We start from the raw sequence: 14,872 nt of genomic DNA, 5'->3' as shown, positions 1-14,872 counted from the left end.
AGGAAGACCCTGAGCCTGTAAACTGTGAAAACCCCTTCCAGCCTATATCTGCTGTAATCTCTGAGGTATGAAAAGAAATGGAAATCTTGATCATTTCAGACCTACCACTAGCAAATGTCTGAGAGCTAATAAGAAAAATGATAGATGTAAAAGAATTGTTCTAAGTCTGTCTGCACATAATTGAATCAATGCTTCCATGTTACTAAAATCCCCTATTATTGACAGAAGAAGTTTTGTAGACACAGTATTAAAAAAAAGGTATTGTAAACAGATGACTGAACACATTTCTGAGTTAAGCTATTGAATTTTAGAAGGGGAAAATTAGTCAAGATCTATTAGTGCTTTAGTGAGTCATATAAAATCTCCCTGACTACTTCTACTATTTAGATTTCTGAGCATAACTTGTTTTCTGTTGAAAACTAAGACAACTTAGACGTGTTTTTTTGTTTGAAATGTAAGAAGCATATTAATATATAACATTTCCTTAACCTGTGTTTCTACATTCTGGTAGTTCTTTTTAATTCATTTGACTTGAGCTAACAATATCAAGAAATATGTAAACTCAGAGACCTTTCCAGTAAGTAATTCAAACATTTGCTTCTCTCCAGGACAAAAATGCCCATAGACATATGTCTTGTAAATTCTTCTATATGCACAATAATACACTTTATAATAACATACACAGTATGAAGACCAGAGTGTAGCTGCAAGTATTGCAGGGATGGTGATTTAGTGATACAGAACCTGTGAAACATCTTATCTTTGAAAAGGTCTGTATGACAGTTGATGTTTGACCAAATCATGTTAGCACCTTCTGGATATTACACACTGTGCATGTATATTTTGTTTTAACTAAAACATTAAAACAAACAACCAAAAAAGTTAATCAAAGAGGAAGAAATACTATTATTTTTATTATTTTATTTATTGTTAATATTTTTTTTTCCTCTGGAAAGATTATTGGAAATTTTAATTTCTTTCCCTTATTTGAAAATACTTTCATGCTAGATATGGGACAGAAAAACATTTTAGGAATATTTTGATTTTTAAAATAATGCTCCTGTCCTATTAGTCAGTTTATAGCTTTAGAAGTTGTTAAAATATTCTTATACTTTTTGTTAGAATGAAAAACAAATTGAAAAGGAAAAGAAGCGGCAAAGGTTGGAGACTGAAAAGACTACGACTGCCTTGAAATCACAAGCAGAGCAGGAACAAACAGATGCCCGGCAATTATCAAGTAGCAGTAGCCAAAATATAAATGATAGCAGACTAGAAACATGCAGTTCTACAACTACACAGCTCTTGCAGCATGAAGAGAATGAGCAGCAAACCTCAGAATGCCTTGACTCAGGTAAAATTTCTTCCTTTTATTGTGTCATTTAGTATTGTTTTTCACGTAGTTCTTCCCTTTTTCTGTATGTATTGTTTTTCATTATATTATACATCGGTTTAATTCATTGAAAACATAAAAATGCATCATAAAGTTACTGTATTGGACAATCTGCTGCAAAAAAGTGTGGTGTGACTGATACTGTAGCTGAAGCTGGGTTCATTTTTATCATAATCAAATTTGCAGCCCACTTTGTGTCAGTACCAAGCTAGGGTGAATTTCTTTATTTAAACATAAGAGTTTGCATATATCTTATGCTTAGTTTAGTATCCATAGCAAAATGTCATGTACAAATGCACATTTTACATTTCATGTAATTTTCTGCACAAGTTTGGACAGAAAATGCTGTTGTCTCTCACCCTAGCAATTGTATTATCAAAGATATTCTCTGAATATGGCTGTATGATATGTAATGCTTTATTTCTGTTTGGTATAGATAACAGTAAGAAAAAAAATAAAAAACTAAAATTAAAAAGGAGCCATAGAGTAGAACCTATTAATTCAGAGGATGCTGTTCCCAAAAATCCCACACCACCAGCAGCTCTTCCACCAGGTAAGTGGCAAACAATAATCGATGCCTTGATTTGTGATTGTTAACTCTTTAAAAAATACTCATTTGTGAATGATGAAACTGGAATAGTCTTCATACAGAGATACGCTGCCAAACCTTACTCTCTAGGAAATCCTTGTTGTAGTTTCCCACTTCATAGTACGACTTTCAGCAGTATCAATTCCTGGGAGAAGACAATATGATTTACACAAAGAAGTCAGAAACTTGACTACTCTCTGATAAAAAAGTGATTTTAAATATAAATATTTTAAGGATTAATAAAGTTTTAAAGCATTTCATCATTATTCACTGTTTATACAATATATTACCTACTTCTGGCATTTCTAAATGCTTTGATTTCTCCCAAAGAGAACTGGCTTCTGTACATTTCACTAGAATCAAGTGCAGTCATGGTGTGTTTTGACTGTCTTTGTTTTCCTTTAGTTGGCTGGGGAACTCCCAAACTTAATAGACTTCGAAAACTTGAGCCTCTTGGTGAAACACATCACACTGGTAACTGAAAATATTTTGGGTTTTTTACTTTTTTAAAGCATTCTCCACTGTTCATTCCCTTCTACATTCATTTCATTCTTTGTCCTTTTTGTGTTTTTTTTTAATTTCTCAATGCCAGTTTTCATTGTACAAAAGCTAACCCTTTTCCTTAGTAGAAAGCATCTTTTTGATTTTTCAAGTCTTATTTCATTTTTTACCAAAAAAAAAAGTTCTCTCAGATTCCCTTATAAAGTTTGAAATTGCACAGTATATCAGAAGCTCCTCATGATCTGAAGTTATTTGCACAGCAGCATGCAACCAAGTATTTAATATATTAAAAGAGTAACAGGACCAGTTATCTTTAGAGTCCAAACACATACTGCATTTGAAATGAAAGTTTCAAAGGATATTTCCACTATCTATATGTGGACAGTTCATCATCATCTTATGCAATGTGGATGGGACTTGGGTTACCTGGATTCTGGAAGAAGTCCAGATGTACTTGGTAGGGAGGATACTGAAGAAATACCTAAGCAGGACTTGAGAGATCCATCAGGGATTATTAAATTGGCATCTGTAATGACTCTTCCACCTCCAGGCTGGGTCTGCTCTAAGCTGCCTGTTTGTTTCCACACTAACTAAAGCAGTTCCAAGGAGAAGGATCTGGGCGTCCTGGTAGACAGAAAATTATCCATGAGCCAGCAGTGTGCACTTGCCACCAAGAAGGCCAATGGAATCCTGGGGTGCATAAGGAAGAGTGTGGCCAGTAGGTTGAGAGAGGTCATTCTCCCCCTCTACTCTGCCCTGGTGAGGCCACATCTGGAATCCTGTGTCCAGTTCTGGGCTCCCCAGCTCAGGAGAGACAGGGAAATACTAGAGAGAGTCTACCAGAAGGCAACAAATATGACTGAGGGATTGGAGCATTTCTCTTATGAAGAAAGGCTGAGAGAGCTGGGACTCTTTAGCCTGGAGAAGAGAAGGCTGGGGGAGACCTTATTAATGCCTGTAAGTGTCTAAAGGGTGGGTGAAAGGAGGATGGAACCAGACTCTTTTCAGTAGTTCCCAGTGACAGGATGAGGAGCAGTGGGCACAAGCTGGAATACAGGAAGTTCCATCTAAATATGAGGAAAAAAATTCTTTATGGTCAGGGTGATACAGCACTGGAACAGGCTGCCCAGGGAGGCTGTGGAGCCTCCTTCTCTGGAGATAATAAAGACCCGCCTGGATGCAGTCTTGAGTAATGTGCTCTGAGCAATCCTGCTGTAGCAGGGGAGTTGGACTAGATGATCTCTAGAAGTTCCTTCCAAGTCTGACAACTCTGTGAATTCCATGATCTGATCTGGAAGTGCTAAAGGTTCACAATACTGAACTCAAATGGGGCTCATGTATTTCTGTAGTTCTATGAATTGTAGCCTACATCTAAACGAATTTGCTGTGTGTTACATGACCCTTTGTGTTTCCTCTTGAGATAGTCTAAAACTACTACTACCTACTGTTACTGTTTCCATATGGATTTAAAAGCATAGTCTTAAGATTTTTGTCAAAGATTAGGAGGTATTTTCTTGTGTAAAGGAAAGCTAAAAACATTTGGGCACCTGTGAATAAAGTGCATTATGTTAGCAACTTCAAATGAAGAACTTCCCAGCTATAATGAAAAGCCCATCATAAATTCGAATTTAGAAATTCTGAGACTTCCAATTGAAAACAAAGTCATTTATCTGCAAGGAGAGGTGTCAGTGATAAATCTTGGAATTTGCTCTTTTATCTGAAGAGCCAGTGTCCCTGAAAGTTCACAAATAGAAGAAATAAGTTTAATAACTGGAAATGGCAGGGTGTAGTAGGCAGATTCTTGATTTTTCTCTTCAATAATTACTGTTTCCTATTTTTGGAAAACTGTGAAAGATTGTTTTTCATATGCTCGTATTACATCTTTTTCAGTTTTTTATGATAATGTCTTAATTTTTCTTACATTTTTAATTTTCAAATTTTGAAATCCAAGTGAATATAGAGACATCTAGAGTAATATAAGAGGAGGATAACCAGACTAATGCAATGGGAATACTTACACAAATTGAACAGAGAACCTTAATTGAGAAACTTACAGAGAAAGGAGCTCACTGTGGCTGTAGTGATCCTTGAGCTTTAACTCTGACTTGAACTGATTGTACTACTGTCGTGTATTACAGCACCATGTGGACACACCTGCTGAAGCTCTAACATGGAGCTTCTCTGACGAAGAATCAAAAGAGGCCTAAAGGGGAAATAAGACCTCTAAAAACCTAGATATTTGTTTTTCATAGAAGTGTAATTCCTGTGCATAAATTGTAATTTGTAGTCTTAATCATAAAACCATCTTGCTCTGTTTTTTTCAAGGCAAATAGAGAGAAGGCGGCAAGAAAGAAAAGCCAGATGAAGAGGTAGGGAGGGGAAGAGAGGGAAGGGGTAATATTCAACTTTTATCTGTGCCGAAGGGAAGTGTTGCATTTTGTAGCAAGAACATGTGTGGGACAAAGAGGGAAAAAAACCAAAGTGCTTAAGCTAGGTTCTTTACTCACAGGTGTGTAAGTTAGTAACCTGAGATCTGTGTTAATTTACTCCATTTGTAAAATAAGCATAATAAAGTATTTTGGAATCTAACAACAGAAAATATATTAGTAGGGGAATGATTTTTTTGTCTGGAGATGTCAAAATCAGAACTCAGAATTCAGTGCTTAGAATTTCACAGCTGAATTCAAGACACTGCCTGCTCTTTGCTGAGATTTGGGTTTTTTTCAGGAATTTTGAGACACTCATAAGATTCCCACAGATAGGCAAAATCCTAAGAGCAAAAAAACATCTATTAGGAAAACACTACTTATAAAGGAAAAAAGCTCTTCAAACACGTGGTCCAGCATTGTCAAAACTTTAGTTAGGTCAGAGAGCATCAGTTACTTATTTTGCTTAATGCAGTTCTTTTTTTTACTCAGACCACTTGAGAGCCATGGAATCATTTAGATCAGAAAGGACCCTTAAGATCATTGAGTCAACTATTAACTGAACACTGCCAAGTCCATCTTGCACTGATTTTAGCTTCCCATCTGTCCTTGCCCATTTTCTGTCACACAACAATGTTTTTCAATGAGTTTGTACATACTTTGCAGATGGAGAACCTGCTTTTCATTTGTAAATGCAAACTCATTTGAGGTTTTTCTAAGACCAGCAGAGCTGACCTTTGATTCATTTTTAGAATCTTCCCTAAATTGCATCTGTATGAGAAACAGCTTCATTTTGGATGTCCTTTCAGCAGATATTTTTTTTTCACCAGTTTTGTCCAAAATTCACTGTAAAGGTGGTTTTAAAATTTCTTTTTCACGAAGGCATTTGACCTTTGTGAAATAAAAAGGCCTGGTTTCCTCATTAATTTCATATCTAATTTATATAAATGTCTTGAAGGTATAATTTTAAATGAAAGCTTATTTTTTTTATTTTACTTCCTTTAGCTCTGACTTTAGCAAGGCTTTCTTTTCTGTGGGTGTTGTTGGATTCTCTAAAGTGTACTGTTTTCTATATCAGTACTGCATTCTGTCAAACTGGTTTGACAAATTGTTATTGGCCAAGTGGCTGAAAAGTCACAAGTGGCTGAAAAGCACCTACTTTCATGTAGACCAGGCTGAAAATCCTTCATTCCAGTAGGATGCCCAGTAGATGCTTTTATCAGGACTTCAGAGAAAATTCTTAGTGTCTATAAGGGCAAGGAAAGCAAAAGGTATTTAACAGTCTGCTTTGAAAAGTTTAAGGATCCTTAACTAAGCAGAGGGGTTATTTTCAGTACTTTCATAGTCTGTGCCCAAAAGTGTATCAATGAAACATTTGACAGCTCCTCAGTGTAAGTCAAGAAACTTGTTTAAGCTTCAAAACAGATACAACTTTGTAGTGTTGATACTTGTTAGTCCATGCAGAAACATAGAAACAGGTGTTTCCTAGTATTCTCACATGTTCTAGAACAGGTCTTTGTTAGTTAGGATAGCAGTTATTCCTTTGTTTTTGTCTTGAAAATTATTTTTTTGGAAGTGTCACAGATATGTGGAAGACCTTGCTGCTGAAATACATAAAATTAGCTTAGTGTGAGGTTGAAACAGCCTCCAAAGGTCCAGTTTTTAATGCTAAGTTTTCTCAGAGACATAAATCTGTCTTAATGTTTTAATGTGCAAACTGAAAAATGTAGTGTTAGTAAGCAGGCTAGTTAGTATATGAATTGAATCATTGTGTCATTCTTAGCAGAGACCTTTACATTGGATGTTTAGGCAGAGTTAGCAGGCATTAGAGTCAATTATATACATCTTTAATTATACAATTATTCTCACTAAAGACTGCATTTTTCCAGTCATGATAGTGATTCTAGAACATTAGGTAATGAGTGTCTGTTTATCGTCACTGAAGGATACAACTGCAAGAATAATAAATCTCTCTCATTATAGGAAGTAAAAATGCCTGTCCTAAAGTTGCCTGTCAGACCTCAGGAAATAAATAAACTATAAAAATAATAAAATAATGAAAAAAATTATAAAAACATCCATTGTACAGATTTACCTTTACCCTATAATAATTTGTTGCAGTTTTCTTGCTTCCAAGTGATGCTCTAACACTGGATTAGCTCTATTAAAATCAAAGGATTTACAAGAATAATATAAAAGTGGTATTATTCTATGGATTAAATATAACTAAAACCTTGATTCTATGACATGTACACATATTATTTGAGTAATGTAATCCAACGTGCTTTTGTTAATTTTAGCTCAGAAATTCAATTTTAACAGAAGTTATTGTATATTGGAATATATTTTTCTTCAGAAATTAGGAATTAAAGCTGAATTTTGTGTTGGCAGACCATCAAGGTTTTGTTGAGGAAGAGCTTATCTGCATAAACAAAATTGAGATTTGAATGCTTCAAAAAGCTGCTTTTATTTTTTTCTTGATTTCTACCTGTTCCTCTTATCATCCTTCATGATATTTTGCTTTTGAAATGGTTTGCATGTACCAGTCTGCATGTTAGTTTTTTTCTTTTATATAAATTACAAATGTTTGAGAGTACTTGTTATTCTCTTCTGGTGTGCTAAATAACTTTGCATTTAACAATTTTAGTCATTTAAATTCCTTTATTGACAAAAGGAATGCACTTTTATTTAAAAATTCTTAATATAGTTATTTGAGAAAGTTAGTATGTCTTTCAAGTTAGATTCCGTGCATAAATTATGCCAAAATCTTTGATGCTGCATAACATTACTGTAATTTAAAATGTTACTGGAATGGAAACTGCACTACAGCAACATTCAAATTTTGAAACTTCATGTTTTCAATTGTTTTTTCTATACTTTGGATGTTTACAGACTGGTTTTGGGCTTGATCTTGCAAATACTGGTGAGCATATAACAAAATGTAATTAAACCCTGTTTTGATAAATACACTTCCAGACATTAGTTAGCACAGTGTCTGAAAGCTGCTCGTAGGAGTTGGCTCTAAACTTGTAGGCTACCTAACTTTCATTAAGGAAGCAAGAATGTACTGTATTTAAACAACCTTCAAGCAAAGGAGATGGTAAAAGACAGATGAATGTGTTTTTCTTCTCTGCCATTTCTTATGCAGATTTCTATGGAAAGCCTCTGCCCCCTCTGACTATACGCCAAAGACCCAACAGTGATACCCATGATGTCATTGCTTAGTTGGATCACTAACAGCACTTAAAAAAACATTATTAAAAAAAGTTATCAGAATGACCTTGAAGGACATTTTTTAAATGACAGTCTGTCAGCTTGTTGCAGAACAACTTTGTGACAATTAGACATGGAAGTCATTCTGTCGTACTTAGTTGATCAGACTTTGTCATCCTACTTTTCACATCACCAGCTCTTCTTCAGGATTTAGCAAGAAATCAAGAAAGGTCTCTGTGTCCATGGATGCTCATATGAACATGGTATTGAATATATTTATTTTGTTTACTTCTGAAAATACCTAGCTTGAAACCTGAAGAAAAATACCTTCAAGTTCACATAATACTCAATTGTATGTTCTTATCAAAACCTTTTTCCAGGTGCTGCATTGTGGTTGGTGGTTTTGCAGCTGTTAAAAGGTTCTATAGCATTGTGTAAGACTCATGTATGTTGGGGTGAATGCAGGAAGGTTATGCAACAAATATTGAATATATTTTTCTATCTTTTTGTAAAATTATTTGAAAGTTTTAGTAGACAAACATACCTACTACAAATAAGAAAGCATTAGAAAGCTGATAGTCAAATGCATATGAGCATGTTTGACTCTTACTTTTTTTCTGACATTAGCAATACCTATTTTTAGGGATTATTTTACCATATGTATCTTTTGTATTTCTGGCAATCAGGGAGGGAGGGAGGCAGGTAGAAGGTAAAGTTTAAGATTAATACATTTTATAAAAAAATAATGCTATTTAATTGTCTTAAAGTTTTGTTATTTGTTGGTTTTATTAACTGAGTTTGGCATAGGTAAAAATGCAGGTGGAAAAACATAACTGAATATCTTATTGGCTACTACATCATACAAGAAAACTGCACATAGTAAAAGTTTTGCACTAATTCAGTCATCAATTCTGATGACAACTGAGTCAACCAGTATGCATATAAGCTTCAGCACTTTTAATCACGAGCATCTTGAAAACCAAAGAAGCTCCATATTTTTAATGATGTATGTTGTATTTCCATAGAATGTGTTAATTTTACATTTTAAAAAATCAAGTAATACATAAACAGTAAGGGTTACAAATGGATACATTCCTATTTAAATGTTCTTTATATGCTGTTTTTACTCTTATATTGGAGATAACCATTGGTATATTTTTTAAAGTTATATCACTTAGAGCTATGATGAAACCACCATTCAAAGATGCGGGTTTTTAAGAAGTATTACTTGCTTCCCTATTATGCTCTCAATCTTACATAACATGCTATTACCACAAGATTTGAGTAGATATTAAAACAATGCACTGTATATATTCAACATTTTGACATTAGAAATCTTTACCATATACCCCTTACAACAATGACTTACATAAATAAACATCTACCATATTTATCAAAATGAAATTAACAAAGATTTTTTAAAGAATATGTATGGGGGAGAGTGGAAGCCATTTTAAGTATGTTAAGTTTGGAATGAGTGGAGAGGAATATTCCAAGTTTGCTAGTTTAGGGATGAAACAATTTGTATGTCACTGTCAGCGTGGGAATACTTTTCTTGTATTCTAATAACGTAACATGGTTCAGTTTGATTATTCTCAGGATTTAGTCATTGTCACTTCAAATAAAAACTGTTAAGCAGAGGGGGAGTTGCATAAAAGTTTATTTGTGCAATCTCAATCTTGCTATCTTTAACTGTGCTACCACTTTATTATTTTTGTTTTGCTTAAAGGCTCTAAATTTGCAGGCTTATTTTTTTACAGCTTCAGTTTTTAGTAATGTATTACCCTTTTATTTTAACACTAATCTCAAATAAATTAATGGATGTCTTTATTAAAAATAAAGCTAAATACTGCTGTGGAAACAAAATTTGAGAAACTGAAATGTAAGATCTTTATACTTATATTTGAAATGTATGGTGTGTGTGTGGACACATGTATCAGGTTTTTTTCTGTTTTTAAAATAAACGTTACCAATATGTGACCAAACTACTAAAAAATGTTTCATACAGTTTTGTTTAGTAATTGTTTCATACAGTTTTATTTATGGCCTGAAGCTGCACCAGGGGAGGTTTAGACTAGACATTGGGAAGAACTTTTTCACTGAAAGGGTTGTCAGACATTGGAACATGCTGCCTGGGGAGGTGACTGAGTCACTATCCCTGGTTGTGTTTAAAAGTCATCTAGATGTGGTGTTGGAAATATGGCTTAGTGCTGGACTTGGTATAGTAGGGTTAATGGTTGGACTTTATGATCTTGAAGGTGTTTTCCAACCTAAGTGATTCTTTTATTCTCATATGACCTGTAATTATTTACTACAGTAGTTTTTTCAGTAACTTACACTACCTTGACTTTCTACTTGCTCAAGATTACATTTATGTATAGAATAAAACTAATGCACAGCATACATATTTCCCATATTATCATAAATGTAAAATTTTTCAGAAGTAAGTATAGTCATAAATGTTTAGTGTCTGCAAGTCACATTTACATTGTTAAACTATACGAAATAAGGTCCCTGTGGATGGAATCTTTGCATATTTTTACAACTGCAATGTGGTCAAATTTAGAATTAGATTGGCACTAAGTTGTGTATCTATGTATGCATATGAAGTCCCTTAGTAGTACACTTGATATTTGAGAATTAATCAGTGGTACAGTTGTAACTTGAGAAGTAATAATTATTTCACAAATTAGAAGATTTTGTCAGGTTCTGATGCATTTTTTTTTTGTCAACAACATCACTGCATTCAGCTATGAGTATTTGTACTTAAATACAAAAGTGGTAAGTACACAAAATAGGCTACATAAGCAGAACATTTTGTGTTATCTGTGTGGAACATTTTAAATATATTTTAGACTAAATATTTTAAAGATAAGTTAAATGTAGCTTCTAAGATAAGGAATAATAATATTCATGAGTTGAACTGATATAAAAGGTAATCAGTCCTTCAAAATAAATCATTGTCACTGTTGTCCTACTTTTTAGCCCAAACCTAGAAACCACAGAAGGACCTTATTTACAGATTTTAAGGTTTTACTTAGAAAATAACAACTATAGTCATATTATTAAAGGTATGTATTTTTGTAATCCATTATTTTTAGTTTCACATCTGTGACATGGTCTCTGTATGGAAATAATGCATGGTGAGGGACAGTCATATTGAGATGAGACAAAAGCACTGTAATTTTAAAGGAAGCTATGTGATAACCTTGTGAGATTCCTGTTTCAGTTCCACAGCCCTGAAGGAGAATTAGAAAGCTTTAAAATAATTGTCTGCACTAGACAGCTGATGAAAGCTTTCTAATGTCCCTTTCATGAGCCCTGGTTATGAGGATCAAGATGGAAGCAGCAAGGAACCTGCAGGGAGGCCTGCGAGGTAAGTGCAACTGGCAATCCTTTAGCACATTAACAAACCATCCAGCTGGCTGGGTGGATAACCTTTATGGGCTGTGGATACCCCTCTGCAACAAGATTTAAGCCCAAGTTATCTTGCACCTTCTGGGCTCTGAATTCTCTATGAGCTTTATAAAGACTACAAGTACCATCCTTTCCTTGAAACCCAAAGAACTGTAACTGTCCTCTGGAGGCCTGTCCGTCACTTTAAAATGGATTTCTCAGTTTTGCTATTTTAGCTGACTTTTAAAATAATGTTGGCAGGAGTGGTTTCATGACAATATTCTTCTCCAGTAGAAGCCAGTGTATTTCCTGAGAACAGTTATATTTTTATATAATGATGTCACATTAGAAAAGATTGATAGACATTAACAAAGCAAGCAGCATAAGCTTTTTTTTTTTCCTTTTTTTTTCTTTAAATAACATTCAAATGGAATTTTTTTCTCTAGGATATTCTAGTATTTTAGTTATAACCTTAGTGCTGTAGCTTCAGGATGCTAACTACTTACTGTGCCATGCTGTCTGTTAGCTTCCGGAATTCAACTTCAAATACTTCACTATTTTGAACATGACATACCCCACAGTGCTTCAATAGATCCATCTTTAAACAGAGCAAGGAAGTAAATTTTAGAAGTAAGTGTAATTTGAGACAAGTTTATCTTGAGACAGAAGAATCCTTCTTGTCTTATTGGTTTTGTGAATTGTTTTGGGGGTGGTTTTGTTGTTTGGGGCTTTTTTCCATTTTCTCCCCCTACTGTTCACATGAGCTGTATTTTATTACATAGGATTGCTCTGGCAACTGCTCTACAGTAACAACACCTGTGCGTTCCAGAAGATTTTAGAAAAGTGGACGGTGGAATGGTTAGCAATCTACGTATACTACTTCCCCAATGCATATGACTTTAAGATCACTTCAAATTCTCTTCCTGCTGGGCTAGTGGAAAGATGGAGTGAGAATGAGTAACAAGAAATTACGTCCTTTCACCAAGTCAAGTATGTGGCTTAAACTTGTGAAGACCAACAAAGCCAGGTGAGTCTGAGTAACGTAGCTGTGCTACAGAAATAATGATTCACTGATAAGCAATAAGATAATAGACTAAAGGACTGAGAAAGGAGAATTAGGATTTTGAACTGTATATGTATACTTAAAAATTTTCTCCAGAAGGTTGTGGATTTTGGAGACCTCAATCTGATGCTTGCTTAGTCTTCCTACCACATTTGCATTTGCTACTGCAAAAAGCAGAGTCCTAAAATTTTCATGCAGAAAAAGTATTTAAAAAGTTTCCCAGAGAGTACTACATCCCAATAACTTTAATTTGCATTATTGTCTAATCCACATACTTTTTTATCGTAGAAGTCATGTCATCCATGACTTTGACCTCCATAAAACCTAACAAGCTTTTGCTGTCTGTCTTGGTATAACAAACAAGGATAATATTGTTTCCTTGTGTATTTCTAAATTATTACATGGTGAAGACTCAGAGTTTGTGCTTGCTCCACAAAACTGTGGACACTTGAAACTGAACAGTGAAAGTCACAGTAATATCCTGTCTTTTCTGTTCACTAGGTTTGGAGGATTTTGATATGCGGTAGTGATATTTCTGATTATTGACTCATTAATTTTAAGATATTTCAGCCATCTACTCTTCAAAAGTAGGAGGGGATGAAAAGAACACTGTGTCCTTTTCCTTTGCTTTCCTGAATACAAGGGCATGCTTAGAAAACAAAAGTTTGAAATAAGGTAAGCTATGCTTAAGGGAAATGTGTTAGCTTAAGACAATTGTGGACTGAGGTTACAGTGGAGTTGTGAAGGTACAGTGGATTTTGGAGAAAGGAGATGCAGCTTATGGTTTAACAGGGAATCCAGGCATGCACTTGGTCACTTACTATGGCAAGTGTTGTTGCTTGGGTAACAGAAATCACATAGTTTTCAATTGCTTTGTATTAAAAGGAACAGTAGCCTGAATTTCAAAATGTACTGAAGTCATTTCCCCCTAAGTCAACCTATCTCTCCAGCAGCACACAAGAGATACAGGTTGCAGTTGCGTTTTTACTGTTTTGCTGCATTTCTTCTGTTTGTGATGGTGTTGTTGCTAGTGAACAAACTGCTTAACCAAAGCCTTTCTTTTCTTCCTCATGTGTTGCAAATCTTACTGGTTTCGGACACAATAAGCAATCCTGATGGCACCGTATACAAGTGTAATACAGTCCTAGACTTAGGGGAAGGTGACTAATTCAGCATACATTTTTGCTTTCTTGATAAAGTAAAATTCAATTTTAGTATGTATTTTCTTGTATGTTACTAGTCTTGAAAGAATCACAGCTGCAGACAACTGTACTTTTTACACTGGTTTTGTTCTGTATCTGTGGGTACAACTCATTTATCAAAAAGACTTTCTGGTTTCATGTTTGATATGTTGTAGGTCTCCATTTTGCAAACCGGCGCTTTGTCAGGACTCCGATTGAAACGTTAAATAAGCTTTCAAATGTGAGGGTAATTGCATGAGGTTTCCATAAACGTTCCTAGTCTTCATTAGTCAGTGCCTGAAACTCAAATATTTATCTATAAGGTAGCACACCTGCCTTCACCTTTGCACCCCTTTCCAGCTGGATTTCAGAGGCCGGTTTCGGGGTGCAGAAGCTGTGTGGGCAGCCATGAACTGAAACTACTCTTGAACAAACCGACTGTTTCCATAGGGGCTGCTCTTACTGAAGGAGTCAGCAAATGCTGATGGGCAAGTGAGCTTATGAGAAAGGGAGGATCTGTGGTGACGTTCTTTTTGCTAGACGACGACGACTGAAGCTAGAGATGTCCAACCGAGCAGGATGCCCTTTCTCACAGGAGTTTGCAGGGCTGTGTTTCTGTTCAGGTGGTCAGATGAGGAACTGCCAAGCACTTCAGCAACCTCAGGTTTTAGCACTGCTGAGCCAGTCACAGTCAGTGAACTGGGGCTTGGTGGTTCTCCTGGTTGCTACTCCCAGAGAATGGGTTATCTAAAAAACACGTGAGATGTTTGTGTTATGTAACTCCCATGTTCCTACCAGTGTTTGTTTGCAGTAACAGCAGATTAAGCCAGGGCTGATCTCCTGTATGGTTTAGAGGAGGCTGCTGAACTGCTGAGTAGCAGAGTGTGCATGGGCCTGGACCAGCCAGAGGTTGGGACTGGTGAGAAGCCCTCAGCAGAGGTCTGAGGCAGCAGCTCCCCGAGCAGGCTCTGAGCCAAGGGCCAGTTGTGTCAATCAATTAATCACGGCCACTGCACAACCGGCATCTCTCCTGGAGAGGCAGAGGGGACGGGAGGCCGGTGCAGCCTCCCAGGGGGGAAACACAACCCGACAGGCCGATCCCTGCAGCTCCAA

The 14,872-nt window shown here is 35.6% G+C and overlaps 2 protein-coding genes across 2 annotated transcripts in view; both read left to right on the top strand.

Moving 5' to 3' along the window:
* ARL13B (ADP-ribosylation factor-like 13B) overlaps positions 1-8,131 on the top strand; it is a 36,887-nt gene extending 28,756 nt beyond the window's left edge. The window contains exons 7-11 of the mRNA XM_009993380.1: positions 3-65; positions 1,123-1,351; positions 1,827-1,943; positions 2,385-2,453; positions 8,055-8,131. Coding sequence (XP_009991682.1) covers positions 3-65; positions 1,123-1,351; positions 1,827-1,943; positions 2,385-2,453; positions 8,055-8,131 — 555 coding nt within the window. The remainder of the gene's footprint in view (positions 1-2; positions 66-1,122; positions 1,352-1,826; positions 1,944-2,384; positions 2,454-8,054) is intronic.
* Positions 8,132-11,458: 3,327 nt separating this feature from the next.
* The window catches only part of NSUN3 (NOP2/Sun domain family, member 3), a 21,224-nt gene continuing 17,810 nt past the window's right edge, over positions 11,459-14,872 (top strand). The window contains exons 1-2 of the mRNA XM_009993378.1: positions 11,459-11,495; positions 13,936-14,006. Coding sequence (XP_009991680.1) covers positions 11,459-11,495; positions 13,936-14,006 — 108 coding nt within the window. The remainder of the gene's footprint in view (positions 11,496-13,935; positions 14,007-14,872) is intronic.

Source organism: Chaetura pelagica, unplaced genomic scaffold (assembly GCF_000747805.2).
Source record: "Chaetura pelagica isolate M959 unplaced genomic scaffold, ChaPel_1.0 scaffold101, whole genome shotgun sequence".
Taxonomy (NCBI): domain Eukaryota; kingdom Metazoa; phylum Chordata; class Aves; order Apodiformes; family Apodidae; genus Chaetura; species Chaetura pelagica.
The sequence above is the reverse complement of the archived record's forward strand: the minus strand, read 5'-3'. Positions and strand labels throughout refer to the sequence as shown.